The sequence below is a fragment of the Camelina sativa genome, chromosome 15 (assembly GCF_030686135.1).
Source record: "Camelina sativa cultivar CO46 ecotype springtype chromosome 15, ASM3068613v1".
NCBI classification, from domain to species: domain Eukaryota; kingdom Viridiplantae; phylum Streptophyta; class Magnoliopsida; order Brassicales; family Brassicaceae; genus Camelina; species Camelina sativa.
Window position 1 is genome coordinate 3127363 of NC_141894.1, and position 13932 is coordinate 3141294.

Below are 13932 nucleotides of genomic sequence, written 5' to 3' on the forward strand. Positions count from 1 at the left end.
ATTCTTGAAAGACATAAACCTATTTTAAGACCAGTTCAACAGAAAACTGGTGCAGACCACGATCACAGTTGTAATTAGTTTTCTAAAATGGCAACCACTCCTTTCCTTTAAGAACCAGTCCTTCTTCTCTTCTCCTGCCCTAATTTTCTTCTTCTCTATAAACCTATATCCTAGTTTTGTTCTCATTCATTCTGCTGTTTCAAAAACCTCATAAATATATTATATACTCCAATCAAGAAGAAATGGATCAAGCAGAGCTTTGCCGGATATTCCAAATGTTCGACAGGAACGGTGACGGCAAAATCACGAAGCAAGAGCTGAATGATTCATTGGAGAATCTAGGAATCTACATCCCTGACAAAGACTTGGTGCAGATGATCGAGAAGATTGATCTCAACGGTGACGGGTACGTGGATATCGAAGAGTTTGGAGGGTTGTACCAGACGATAATGGAGGAGAGAGACGAGGAGGAAGACATGATAGAAGCTTTCAATGTGTTCGATCAGAACAGGGACGGGTTCATCACGGTGGAAGAGCTAAAATCTGTGTTAGCTTCCTTGGGGCTCAAGCAAGGAAGAACCCTAGAGGATTGCAAGAGGATGATAAGCAAAGTTGACGTTGATGGAGATGGGATGGTGAACTTCAAAGAGTTTAAACAGATGATGAAAGGTGGTGGATTTGCCGCCTTAGGATCAGACTTGTAAAAATAAAATAAAAAACCATTTTTTCGGGTTCGGGTCTGAGACCAAAAATCATTGGTTTTTTTCTTCGGAATGATTAGTAGGGCAAAGCCACGAAATCGATTAATGGATTTGCAAAAGAAAAAAAATCTCAACAAACTTTGTGAGCTTTGTTTTGAATGCTCATATATATTAACGTTGTTGATAAAAAAAAGTTTCCAGTTTTGGGATTTTGAAACATAACCATGTGAAGAATGAATACACGGATCACTTAAATCCGCATTTGTTTTGATAAATTTCAAATTGTTTATTGAGAATTATTCTTTTAATATTTGGAGTTTGGTGCGCTTCACAATGATCACTAGTACCTCGGTGATAAAGCTCATGTCAATTGTCACACAAACCTATTTTTAAATCCTTATTTCCTTATAGCGGTAAAAAGTAAAAAGAAGAACATTGCAAAAAAGAAATTCTTGGTAAAAAGTAAAAGAAAATAACTATAAACTACATGATGTTTTTGTTTTTTTTTTTGCTTACAAACTACGTGTCGTTTATCAGTTTTCGTAACCCAAAGGGTGAGACCCGGAATGTGGAAGAAGTCAAAACCAAAGTAAGTAAAGTAAGTCATCGTCACCGGACAAAACTAAAGACGAGATCTTCGTTTTGTCTCTTGTCGTCTTCCTCCCCACCGCTTCCCCCAGTCACTTAACTTCAGTTTCGGAGATCGTCACTTCACTTCACAGATTTGGAGTTTTCTAATCTTCCATCTAAGTGAGTGCTTCAATTTGAATTTTAATCCCCCTCTCTGTTTCGATGATTTTGTGGGGCTTTGGCTCCCTTTTGGCTATGTTTCCTTCTGTGTATCAAAATTATGTAATCTAACTTCTCAATTTCGCCATCTGTATGGATTAGTCTGCTTGATTTTGCTCTTTTTCCTTCTGCTATGAACCCACTTTGGTTAAGTTCACAATTTAAGACTTTTGAGTAAAGATTGATGAAATTGCTACTCTCTGCCTTTTCTATTAGGGTTTATATATGCATATATTAGGGTTTCTGTTTTCACTTTTTAAGGACATGCTTATCTTCAAGCCATTGTTTGTTTTGATAAGCTTTGAAGAGAAGTTCATCTACTCGACTCTTAGGTCCATTATATATCTAGCTTAGGACTGATTGTAGCAGATCAGAGCTATTGTGTGAGTTGGTTTGAGAGAGCGGGTAGGTTTATAAGCGTTTTCTAGGGTTTGGTTGGGCATTTGGTTGAGAGTTGAGAGCTTATGGTATGGTTCTGTTTCATAGCTTTGCATATTTTTTTCTTGTATTGAAATGTTTGTGTGTTGTTGTGTGCAAGTGGAAGAGAACTCTTTACCCGAAGAGGATGTAGAGATGATTGAGAATTCAGATGGAAAGGATATAGTCAGTAATGAAGCTTCTCCAATGGTGGAGCCTTTCATTGGTATGGAGTTCGAATCAGAAGAATCTGCAAAGTCTTTTTATGACAATTATGCCACAGTCATGGGTTTCGTTATGCGAGTGGATGCTTTCAGGCGGTCAATGAGAGATGGGACCGTGGTGTGGCGCAGACTCGTGTGTAATAAAGAAGGATTCCGTAGATCGAGACCTCGTAGAAGCGAGAACAGGAAACCTCGAGCTATAACAAGAGAAGGGTGTAAGGCTTTGATTGTTGTGAAAAGAGAGAAATCTGGAGAATGGCTTGTCACTAAATTTGTGAAAGAACATAACCATCCTCTCTTGCCTCTCTCACCTAATGTTCGCCGGAATCCCCACCTCTCTCAAACACCGGTATGTTTACTCACTTTTCCTTTAGTCTTTCTTATTGAGTTACGTTCTTTTTGGTTGTTTGTTACCTAAGCATAACTATTGCAGATTTTTGTTATGTCATGCTGTTGGCTTTTTAGAATGTGTTTGAGCAGCATTGACATTGATCTTTGACTTACCAAGAGTTAAAAGCTCTGTCCGTTTTACTCTGAACTAAATGTATTGATCTTGAAATCTTGTACAAATGGACTTTTCAGGACGAGAAAGATGCAAAGATTAGGGAGCTGAGTGCAGAGCTAAGCCGAGAGAGAAAACGTTGTGCTGCGTTGCAACAGCAGCTTGATATGGTCTTAAAGGAGATGGAAGAACATTCCAACCATCTCTCCACTAACATCAACAATGTTATCCAACGTGTAAGAGAAATCGAGTCCAATACTTTCACCAAACTGTAAACAACACAGCTTCATTTCTGTTCATATAAGTTCATCATCAAATTCGCTTAATCTAATGTTCAATTCTTCATTCTCCGAAACAAGCAAAGAAAAGACAAGATTGAAAGGGCATTGTTAAAAATTACATTGCCAGAAATCATTGCCAGAAAGCGTACATGGCAGTAGAGATGTAAACCAACAGAGCAGAGGAAACCAGAGTAACGAGCGTTGTAACCGCTTGAACCGCGGATTGACTGCCGCAAGAGAGCAACCCAAGACGGATCTGAATCACATTAACCATAGACAGCATCAAGAACAGACAGCCCATGACAGATCCGACAGCAGAAGCCATCATTCCCCATCTCAAAACCTTTATGTTAATGTGAGCTCTGAAAATCTCATCGACGTCTTTGCTGTTGAGGAGGTTTAAGGCAAATTTGAGACCTTGAGCTACCAAAGAGGAGAAGAGGAAGAAGCTGAAGGAGACGACTTCGAAGACCAGCAGCTTCTTGGCCACATCAGCACTTGCATCGCAGCTGGATCGTTGTTCGAGGCTGTGTTGACCTGGAGTCGCTATGGAAAGACCTACGAAGACGGCGATGGTGAAAAGAGAGTTCACGTTCACGAGTCCGTCAAGAGCGCTTACGTGGACACTTGTGGTGGCGACAGAGGATGTTGAAGAAGTCGTCGGCGACGTCATTCTCACGCCGTTCTCAACGCCGGTCATGTAGTTATCTTTCGGCTCAGATCTGGTCGGAAAACGAATATTTTATTTATAAAGAAAATGTTCTAAGAAAGGTAGATTGAGTTTAGGGAGAGAGAAGAGAGACAGGGTTAAGCTTACTCTTCCATGAGGGAATCTGATTAAGCGATGAGTTTGCTTTTGGTCGGGGGATTTAGTTTGAAAAAAGAGATGTATTGTCCTAAAAGTGAGCTTGTCGGAACTCTCTCTCTCTCTCTCTCTCCCTATTTTTGTACGAACCAGCTCATCCTTTTTCCACGTCGGAGTCAACTGAAATTAAGTTTTAACATTTCGATTTTTCGTCTCTTTTTCTAAAGTTTTTTGTTTTTTGTTTACTCTTTGTTTCAATGGTTTTGATAATTTTAGGTAAATTTCGATAATTTGATTGATTTTGATTTAAATCATATTCCTTATAAATTCTGTATCATTTAAAACCATACATTTAAATAAAAAAGTTGACAAAACTAAGAAAAAAATAATTTATTCAAAAGTACGTTTACGCACTTTTCCTTTAGATCATTTGGTGGTTTGTAGCAGATTCTTGTTATCTGATGACTTTGTCTTTTATAGATGCATTTGACATTCATCTTTTGACTTTCCAAGAGCATAAAGCTTTGTCCGTTTTCCTCTGAACTGAAATGTATTGATATTGGAAACCTTTGTATAAAACGAAGCTTTTCAGGACGAGAAAGATGTAAAGATTAGGGAGCTGAGTGCAGAGCTGTGCCGAGAGAGGGAGCTTTCTGCTGCGTTGCAACAGCAGCTTGATCTTTAAAGGAGATGGAAGAACATTCCAACCATCTCTCCACTAACATCAATAATCTTATCCAAAGCGTAAGAGAAATCTATACTTTTACCAAACCCCTTTAGCAGAATAAACAATAATTTAATACTAAACAACACAGCTTCATATCTGTTCATAAAAGCTCATCATCAGATTCTCTTAATCTAATGTTCTATTCTTCATTCTCCTAGACAAACAAAGAAAAGACAAGATTGAAAGGTATTGACAAAAATTACATTGGCTAATTAAAATAAAGCCATGGACTTGGGAACCTGAGAGACTCCTCATTTCAACTCATAGATTCATCAGTATCAATACCAGAAAGCCTAAATGGCAGTAGAGATGTAAACCAACAGAGCAGAGGAAACCAGAGTCACGAGCGTCTTTGCTGTTGGCATCTAATTACATCCTATAGTCTGATAACAGAAGATGGCTATTAATTCAGCATCTCAAGAGGGATCCTAAGACCAACCACCTGCCCGACAACAGAGAACCATGAAACCAAGTACAAGTCAACTGGCATCTGACATCCAGTAGAGATGCTACTTTGGGAAAGCAGCTTGATCCAATCCTCAGTCCCACAGGGATGTAGCTTGAACCATGGCCTGTTCAAATATGGATGCTCCTGCGATTGATAGTTGCATAGAGATTGTTCAATACCATATAACCAAATAATACACATAAAACGGACATTGTTAGTATTGATTTTAGAGAGGATAGATACCTCCTGTGTTATAAAAGTCCACTTAGATTCATGCAAAAGACTAACAGAGCATGAGGGCAGATCTTTTTTAATGACATCCAAAGATAGAGGTTGTCCACCTAAGTGACAACAAAGATGATTTTCAAACTAAATAAAAGAACAAACCACAAAAGGTCAAAGAAGGTTATATATTGCGACATACCGCTGCAGTATCCTCGAAAATATAACACAGGAACCTTGTATGATGAACTGTAAACTATATGAAAATCATAGTAATGTGCTTCATTTTCTTGGTTCTGAACCTAGCAGGAAACAAGCAAAGACCAATCTCAGTGATTCCACAATTCTGCTTCAAAGATGTTGACAATGAGAAAATTTGCTTAAAAGGTTAATAATGTACCAAGATTGTGTGATCAACTGATTCTTCTTTTTCCAAGCAGTCAGTAGCTACATTTAAAGATTCATCCTCTGGACTTTCCTATTCACATAATCAATACTGAGAAACAAGAAAAGAAGAAGATCAAAACAGCAGCACTGTTAAGAGCTGTCAGTCTTATTACCTCAAGTGAGCTGAGAATGAGGATTTCCTCTAGCGACAAGTAACCTTCCTCCTGCTAATAACCACAAAAAGACGAAGGAATCTTAAGAAAACAAGGTTGAATTATGGAGAATAGTGTTGATCGTTGTTTTAACCTGATTTGAAAGGTGTAGAGTTCGATTGATCAGAGGAACCCATGACCATGGAGGGAACGATTGGTTATGAATTTTCCATTTATCGGCAAAAGCTCGAGCGGCTACTGAGAAACCTTCCACGGTGAGTCTACCATCGCTGACCTCTCTACCTGAATTCATCGGAGAACCAAACAAAATATAAAAGCTCTCCGTCTCTCTCTCCGGTTATATTTCAACAACTTCTATCAGAACAATGAAACCGCATTGAACCGAACCTGAGATCCTAAACCGACCTTTTTTCTTTCTTTAAAATTCAATGAAGTCATGAACTAAACCGAACCGAACCGAATCAAATTTAAACCAGTTTCGAATTAAAACCGCCGCTTCGTCTTCGACAACCTCCGTCGCCGCTTTGCATAAACCTCCGTGTACATCTCTCAACTTTATCCTCTCTAAACAAGTTTATATTTTTTTCTGAAAATCTTCTATGATACGCATGATTCGGGCTGTTTTGAGCTTGCGTTGTATATAAAAGCTCTGAATTTGAACTGATTCTACTATCGTTTACACCGCCATGGAATTGGTTAGTTTCTCTTACTCCCTTATGTATTATAAGTTAATGTAAGTCTATATATATCGTGTGAGGTGTTGAAAACGTCGGGTTGGGTAAAATATGAAAGCTTTGTGGGTTTTTTTGCAGACATGTCTGAGTAAAGGAGATGGCTTTCACTATCCTCCTTGTCATATGCTTAATTTATGTGGTTTCAGAATCTTGATTGACTGCCCTTTGGATCTTTCGGCGATCAAAATCTTCTCACCTGTTCCATATGATGTTGGTTTTGAAGCTTCTGAATATCCATCATCTGATGTGTCTCTGGATGCTCAGGATCCAGTTCAGAAGAAGCAGAAACTGGAGAGACAGCTAACTCCTGCTGATTTGGTGTGCGCAGAACCGTGGTACAAAACTGTGAAGGCCTTGCATTTGTGGGAGGCTTCTTTGATTGATGTAGTTCTCATCTCCAACCCTATGGGGTTGCTCGGATTGCCATTCCTAACCCAAAACCCTGGATTTTGTGCTAAGGTAAACGTTTTCAGGTCTTAAAGTTTTGAGTTTTTTGAATGGTTTGGTTTGTTTGGGGTGTGCATTGTGCTGAGTTGTTATTATAAGATGCAGATATATATGACTGAAGCAACAGCCAAGATTGGACAGTTCATGATGGAAGATCTTGTCTCGATGCATAAGGAATTCAGATGTTTTTATGGACCCGGGGACTCCAGTTATCCTGGATGGATAAAGGATTTAGATAGTGAAGAGGTACCAGCCTTGCTTAAAAAAGTTGTCTTTGGTGAGAGTGGTGATGATCTGGGGAGTTGGATGCGTCTGTACAGGTAACTATTATTATTGGCTTGTCGAACTATATGTTGCCCCGTTATTAAGTTGCCAGCTCTTTAAGTTTTCATGTTTTTGATTTCTTCTTTAATTTATGTCCAATCTTTTCCACAGTTTAGATGATATAGAGAGTTGCATGAAGAAGGTTCAAGTTGTAAAGTTTGCAGAAGAAGTTTGTTATAATGGGACCTTGATCATAAAGGCTCTAAGTTCAGGTCTAGATATTGGGGCTTGCAATTGGTTGATCAACGGACCTAATGGAAGTCTAAGTTATCTGTCAAACTCCATCTTAGTTTCACTTCATGCGAGAAATTTTGATATCAATGGTCTCAAAGGAACCGATGTGATGGTTTACTCAGATTTCTCATGCCTCCAGTCTGCAGAAGTGACTGAGAATGGTTGTATTTCTCCCAACACGGATAATAATTATTTATCAACAATCAGGTAACTCTCACATATGACTTTATCTTACATTTTATTAGGATGTTTGTTTGGGACTTAGAGTCGAGGATCTTTCTTAACTGTTACACTTTTTAGTAGTGACAATAAGGATGAGGACTTGGCTGCTTCATTACTAAACACAGAAGACAGCTTAGAAGAGATGGAGAAACTAGCTTTTGTTTGTTCATGTGCTGCAGAATCTGCTGATGCTGGTGGCTCAACCTTGATAACAATTACTCGAGTTGGGATAGTTTTGCAGCTCCTAGAGCTAATGTCAGATTATATTGAATCTTCGTCTCTGAAGGTTGGATTTCTCTTTCTTATTAGTATATAGTTTTAATTTCTTGAGGATATGAAGCACAGAAAAAAAGGTGATTTACTTGAAATTATTCTTTATCTCTGTCAGACTAAATCACTCTAGTCTGGATTTGCTTAGGTTCCAATCTTTGTAATATCTTCTGTGGCAGAAGAGCTATTGGCATACACAAAAACCATACCCGAGTGGCTGTGCGACCAACGACAGGAGGAGGTATACTTCTGCCAATTTTCTTGGTTAATCACTGAATTTTTTATGTGAGAAAATGAATCAAATGGTATATGTTCTGTTATAATTTCTTTGAAAGATAGATCAAATACTAAATATTTTGATTGATGTCGCAGTTAATTTTAGGAGAACCATCGTTTGACCATCTTAAATTCAATAAAGACAAGAAGATTCATTTGTTTCCTGCCATTCATTCACCCAACTTAATGTAAGAAGGGTTCATAATTTTATCTCTGTATTCACTACTTGATGAGTTATTTTGCTGAATGCATAGTTTGCAAACACATTACACATGCCATGCTAGTATTATTGGAAATATCATATCTGTTCACCTTAAATTATTGCTTAGTTCAGATACATCAGTAAAATACCTCACATGGAATCTGCAACCTAATTCTTGGGGGTGGGGTGATTCCATTTCCAGAAGTATGTTACAACATTCACTAATTTTTTTAAGTTATACGAACAGAACGAGTTGGCAAGAGCCATGCATTGTATTTGCTCCTCACTGTAGTTTGCGGCTTGGCCCTTCAGTCCAACTTCTTCAGCGTTGGCGTGGAGATCCAAAATCATTGCTTGTTCTTGAGGTTTTTATATCTTTCTCTCTTTCCTAGCTCCATCAGATGATCCAGTGTGAATCTCAGTCAATCTATCTGATTAGAAATGTATTGCAGGATGGAATTAGTTCAGGTTTAGCACTTCTCCCTTTTAGACCAGTAGCGATGAAAGTTCTCCAATGTTCATTTCTTTCTGGAATAAGGTAAGGTTTGCCTTGCTGTATGATTAAAACTACATTTCATTCTGGTGCTTCGTAGTTGTTTTTTTTCTGTCTTCTTAAATTAAGGAATCTGAGTTGTGCCTGTACAAAATAGGAATTAGCATATGGGTTCCTGCGCAAGGGCATACGTTGATGATATGCCTTATCAGCAATTTCTCACTATCTCTCAGAATATTAGTTTTTAAAAATCATGATAACTAACACGTTGAGCTTGTTATCATGTAGTCCAGAGGCCAAATGTGTGATTTGAAATTAGCTTGTCAACCATTACTCAATGCGGTAGTTTCTTGCAGGTTGCAAAAGCTCCCAACACTTCTTTCCGTTTTGCAGCCAAAGATTGTTTTGGTAACGATTCTCTCCTCCACTTTGTTTAGAAATCTTTCCATCGTGCATCTGTCTATATTCATCTATCTGATACCATTTTATGAATAGGTCCCTGATGCTGTCAGTCAGAGGATCGATCTTAGTGGGATGAAGATAAACTCAATCTTGAGTTTCTCTGAGAACGAGACGCTGCATGTGCCAAGAATTGCAGACAATACAAGCGTAGAGATTACGACAGACTTGGCCTCCAAATTGAGCTGGAGAAAACTGAGACAGCGTGAAAACTTTGGTATTGCAAGATTAAAAGGTGGGCTTCTGATGGAAGATGGGAAACACAGATTAGTTACAGGGTTGGAGCAAGAAGAAAGTTCAGGGAAGGCTCGGCCATTAAGGTATTGGGGCACAGTGGCTCAGGAACCACTTTTGGGCGCGTTACTGAAAATGGGAATAAAAGGATCCATAGAACACAGCACATCTGAGAATGGATTAGAAAACAGTATAATTCATATAGCAAATCCTAGCAGTGGCCTGATAGAGACCTCCGAGATGTGTACTGCTATTGTAGCAGAAGATAAGAATGTAGCCTCTCAGATCCTCCAGGGGATTGATGAAGTTCTTGATGGAATTTAGAGGATGTATCAGCTGACTGGACCTGGTCTATTAGTGTATTAGAGTGACTGAATTAGATAGATCGTGTAATTATATGATTTGTTTGTTCAAGAATTAGATAGATCGTGTAATTATATGATTTGTTTGTTCAAGCCACTTTATGTTTGTAAAAGTTGTATTCTCCCTGAAATACGAGCATACCTTCCAACGATTCAAACAAACATACTTACATAACTAAGAGGTAACACAATGCATTAGTCTTGGACAGATTATAGTATCTTTATTACACAAGAAATCTAAGCCAGCGCACTCTCTTCTCTAGTCACCTGCATTTTCTTGCATACTCCATCTAGAATGTTCAAGAAGTCTCTCACAATTACGAATACTTTCAATAGCTGAGCTTCTTCCTTTGCGGAATCAACATGGAAATACTCTGTGATCTTTTTCACTGCAAAGAGTGTGGAACCTTCTTCTCTTTCTATCTTTTTAATCTCCTCAGTAGCCGTTTCCAAGAAACGGGTCATCGACTCCTTGAATTTCCACCAATGCTGTTCTTGATTATGTCCTGTCTCCTCACACAGTAGCAGAACCTCACTTACTTTCTGAACTCCTTGATAAAGCTTCGCCACATCGCTTCTTAGAACGCCGTAGTCCAAATCTGCAGATTTCTTGACATCGTCAAGTACTGAACTCAGATTTCTCACAACGGTTAGCCCTTTGATGCCTTCTGATTCTGTGATGTTCTGTACAACAGAATGCAAGATACTGGTTCTTCCATCTACAGATTTGATATCGACAAGCTCGAGGAGCGCCTCAAGTTTGAAGGCATGAGCATTACCGCTCTTTATTCCTGTCTCTAAGACAGCTCCAACAAGTCTCACTAACATCCTGCTATTTCGCAGTGCCTCACAAGCAGCCTGCAAAAGAATCATATAGTTTTTTGAGACATAAGTTTACAACAACATTCACACTCACTATCTTCAGCTTTGTTTTATACCTGTATAACGCGGAGTGATCCTTTCAAGTGTTTGACTTTGGAGTCAAAACTAACAACAAAGAGCAATGCATCAACCCGTTTGAACACGAAAGGCACATTAAGCAATTCCTTGAGAAACCTCTCTGATGGGGCAAGCTTGATCACTGAATCATCACTATAGCTACTCAACTTCTTCTCTTCTTCTTCGCTCGGTACCACTCTTGCTAAACTATCAAGAAGCTCAACTCCAAGTGCTTCATAGTTACCTGATAGACAATACAAGTCAGATTCAACTCGATGCAATAAAAAATAGAGAACAAATTAGCTTTGTAGCAGATGATTTTACCATCTCGAAGTGCCTGACAGACATCATTTGTGGTAAGCTTAAGTATTGTAAGAAGAGTAGCAACATTTTGACTCTTTATTGGATCTAAAACTTTGCTCTCTTGATTTAGCATCGGAAGATCACAGCTAAGACTTCTCTGTTTTGAGTTAGCATTTGAAGAGTTATACGGAAGACGGTCCCATGTAGTTGTCCGGCGAGAACTTGGTCGGACTCTGTCCCAAGGCAAAGGTTTCAGCTTTGGCTTTGGTCGCTCTGTTGTTCCTTCCCAACAACTCTGTGGTAACTCAGAGAAAGATAGCTTTTTTCCAGATTTCTGAACCATAAAAGACTGTGACGGTGGCACAAGAGGAGGAGGCTCCGGCATTGCCGGCGGTGGCCGTTGTGGAGGAGGAATAGTAACAGAAACAGCTGCAGCCGAGTCGCTCTGTTCAGTTGTAGCAAACTCTGGATTTTCCCAAGAAGGTTTCAAACTTCTTGAAGATTCAGAGATGTTGATACAAAAATCTCTAGCTGGTGAAGCAGAAGTTGAAGAAAGGAACAAAGACTTAACATTTCGACTGAAATCGTTCCATCTCGGCGGCGAAGAGTCCAGAACCTTCCGGAAAAAACGATCCGGCGTGGTGGAGACTGAAGAGTACATAGAAGAACGAGCGTATGCGTCTGGAGTTCTAATCATACCTCTCTCTGGTGACGTAGAAGCAGAGGAGATTCTTGGAAACCCTAGATTTTGATTCCAGAGGCTAAACATTCTCAGAGACGCACCACCGTATCTTTTATTGTTCCTTACGGTTCTCTCCGGTGAAGACGGAGACTGAGGGTTTTGGTTAGTTGACCAATGTGGAGCGGTAGAGTTCATCGGCGGAGAAATCGTAGCGGACGGTGACATCGCCGGAGAATCTGAGTGTGAAGAGATAGAGCAAGAGCAGTTGCTGTACGGATTAGTTCTCCGGTCTCGTGGTTCTTGACCAGCTATAGACGCCAGAGGCGAGTAGAAGTCATCGTCTTCTTCTTCTTCTTCTGCTTCTTTATCGGAGTTGTGTTGCAGGAGGAAGCTACGAGCAGGTAATGGCGGGAGAGGAGAGATCTCAGGTGAGGCCGGTTTAACGAAAACAGAACCGGAGGAAGTAGCGACGTTGCCGAGGTAGAGGACATCGGAAGTAGAAGGAGCTACAGAGAGTTTGTTTTCAGTTGTGTTGTTGTTTCTTGTTTGGGGACATTGAGGAGTTTGTTGTTGTTCGGATTTGGTAATGTCTGAAGAAGAAGAAGCTAAGCTCTTGGATTCTTCTTTAAAATGACGGGTTTGCCCTCGCCACCGTCCGTAGAGAAACAAAGACAGGCCGAGTAGTGTTGCGACGGCGAGCACGGCGGAGATAGCTGGGATAAGGAGTGTACGGGAAGGAGTGTGAGATTGAGGAGAGCGAGGGAGGACGAGGGCTGAGATGTTGGCCGGAAATGTCGCGAACGTAGGGGCCGGAGGCGGAAGAGGCTGCGGTGGGGAAGGAGGAGGAGGAGGAGAGGAGGAGCTGTAAAGTGGGAAGAACGGCGGCGAAAATGTGGAAGGGTCAGCTGGAGGAGTTTGTAGAAGGTGACGGCGACTGAAACTAGCCGGAGAGGCGTATGATAAGGGAGAGGATGCGCATGATAGGAGGGAGAAGATGATGATGATGATGATGATGATAGCGTAGTCCATTTTTGGGGTTTTCTTGGAGAGCTTTGTGTGTGTGTGTTCTGCGATGAGCAGCACTATCTTAGGAATGAAAGAGCCTTAATGGTTTGGTTGGTACCACTATGCTAGTGTAAGTGTAGTGAATGGTGTGGTGATTAGTGAACTCTTCTTCTAGTTACAATTAAAAAGTGAAACTAGGAGAGGGAAGAACGTATATGAAATTGCAATAATTACGTGAAGTAAATTCTGGTCCTCTCTTTCAAAAAGAATCTTTTTGACTTTTAATACCATCATCTTCTCTTTACTATTAGTACTATACAAAACACTATCTTCTCTTTTCTGTGCAACCCAATTATTAAAGGCGCTATATAGGTACCATCTTTATCTACGAGGAAAACAACTAAGACAACATTTCTATTTGCCAATATATTGTTGTTTATTTACTCTTGTTATGAATATGTAATCGAATTCAAATTAATTAAGAGTATACTAGTTTGGCGAAAATGTCGGGAAAAGAAAAAGTAGAACAAGAAATGCAGAGTGCTTTGTCTTTTATTTGTCTTATCCATATTTTTCGTAAGTTTTATAATATAGGAAACATAAAATTTTCAAAAAGAATCCAGTGATTATTGAAATTAATAATCCACTGATTTGTAGCTTTTTGTCACTTAGATATTTTGCATGTTGTTTTTTTATTTATTTTGGACTTTATTTGAAATATGATCTAGCCAGAGTTATTGTGGATGCGAGAGGGTCAAAAGGAGGCTAAGACGAAAGGCAATGAGAAGAAAGAAGCTAAGTGTGCACCATGGCAAAAAAATGAAAGAAAGTGTCACAACAGCTTGGTTGCAGAGACAAGGACTAGAAATGAAGAGGACTTGGGTTGGCCATATTATGATTGTCACAACAACACACACCATGTGGTCATTTTATCGTACCTCGATTTTTTGGTAGTTTTTAGGATTAATAAATGTTTTATAGTTACCTAGCAACCAAATATTACAAGTTACATATACAATAATTAATTAACTGGCCATCCCCAAATCTTGCAAAACTAGCTGTACTTTTCT

At 39.5% G+C, this 13932-nt stretch overlaps 6 protein-coding genes across 26 annotated transcripts; 3 read left to right on the forward strand and 3 right to left on the reverse strand.

The window, feature by feature from the left end:
* The first annotated feature begins 142 nt into the window (after window positions 1–142).
* On the forward strand, window positions 143–1009 carry LOC104744937 (calmodulin-like protein 3). Its single transcript, XM_010466070.3, has one exon. It carries the CDS (start codon window positions 243–245, stop codon window positions 702–704), a length of 462 nt encoding a protein of 153 aa, XP_010464372.1. The 5' UTR covers window positions 143–242; the 3' UTR covers window positions 705–1009.
* A 202-nt stretch (window positions 1010–1211) lies between these two features.
* Window positions 1212–3926, forward strand: LOC104744939 (protein FAR1-RELATED SEQUENCE 4). 2 transcript variants are annotated; one of them, XM_010466072.2, is made up of 3 exons: window positions 1212–1451; window positions 2029–2480; window positions 2714–3926. In XM_010466072.2, coding segments are annotated over exons 1-3 (648 nt in total). In that variant the 5' UTR covers window positions 1212–1450; the 3' UTR covers window positions 2909–3926. The 2 variants fall into 2 exon arrangements, with proteins under 2 accessions (XP_010464374.1, XP_087344106.1); XM_087487980.1 differs by lacking the exon at window positions 1212–1451 and having other exon boundaries at window positions 1872–2480.
* LOC104744938 (uncharacterized) lies at window positions 2893–3872 on the reverse strand. The gene is made up of 2 exons (XM_010466071.2): window positions 3732–3872; window positions 2893–3636 (listed from the first exon to the last, which is right to left on the reverse strand). The coding sequence occupies exons 1-2, from the start codon at window positions 3737–3739 to the stop codon at window positions 3045–3047; spliced, it is 600 nt and encodes a 199-aa protein (XP_010464373.2). The 5' UTR covers window positions 3740–3872; the 3' UTR covers window positions 2893–3044.
* A 568-nt stretch (window positions 3927–4494) lies between the features above and the next one.
* On the reverse strand, window positions 4495–6012 carry LOC104744940 (ubiquitin-like-conjugating enzyme ATG10). Of its 4 annotated transcripts, none has more exons than XM_087487982.1 (6): window positions 5810–6012; window positions 5677–5727; window positions 5517–5594; window positions 5319–5412; window positions 5138–5235; window positions 4495–5038 (listed from the first exon to the last, which is right to left on the reverse strand). In XM_087487982.1, the coding sequence occupies exons 1-6, from the start codon at window positions 5966–5968 to the stop codon at window positions 4850–4852; spliced, it is 669 nt and encodes a 222-aa protein (XP_087344108.1). In that variant the 5' UTR covers window positions 5969–6012; the 3' UTR covers window positions 4495–4849. The 4 variants fall into 4 exon arrangements, with proteins under 4 accessions (XP_087344108.1, XP_010464378.1, XP_010464376.1 ...); XM_010466076.3 differs by having other exon boundaries at window positions 5677–5730; XM_010466074.3 differs by having other exon boundaries at window positions 5319–5418; window positions 5810–6010.
* Window positions 6013–6023: 11 nt separating this feature from the next.
* On the forward strand, window positions 6024–10095 carry LOC104744943 (uncharacterized). Of its 17 annotated transcripts, none has more exons than XR_015581972.1 (12): window positions 6024–6371; window positions 6489–6869; window positions 6963–7177; window positions 7293–7622; window positions 7716–7923; window positions 8056–8148; window positions 8280–8371; window positions 8633–8750; window positions 8838–8923; window positions 9235–9286; window positions 9374–9958; window positions 9997–10095. XR_015581972.1 is itself a non-coding variant. In XM_010466081.3 (11 exons), exons 1-11 carry the CDS (start codon window positions 6363–6365, stop codon window positions 9893–9895), a joined length of 2106 nt encoding a protein of 701 aa, XP_010464383.1. In that variant the 5' UTR covers window positions 6189–6362; the 3' UTR covers window positions 9896–10095. The 17 variants fall into 17 exon arrangements, 1 of the variants encoding a protein (XP_010464383.1); XR_015581973.1 differs by having other exon boundaries at window positions 7719–7923; XR_015581983.1 differs by having other exon boundaries at window positions 6171–6371; window positions 8026–8148.
* On the reverse strand, window positions 10032–13251 carry LOC104744942 (formin-like protein 10). Its single transcript, XM_087487981.1, has 3 exons — window positions 11197–13251; window positions 10872–11116; window positions 10032–10791 (listed from the first exon to the last, which is right to left on the reverse strand). The coding sequence occupies exons 1-3, from the start codon at window positions 12884–12886 to the stop codon at window positions 10171–10173; spliced, it is 2556 nt and encodes an 851-aa protein (XP_087344107.1). The 5' UTR covers window positions 12887–13251; the 3' UTR covers window positions 10032–10170.
* Between the last annotated feature and the right edge of the window lie 681 nt (window positions 13252–13932).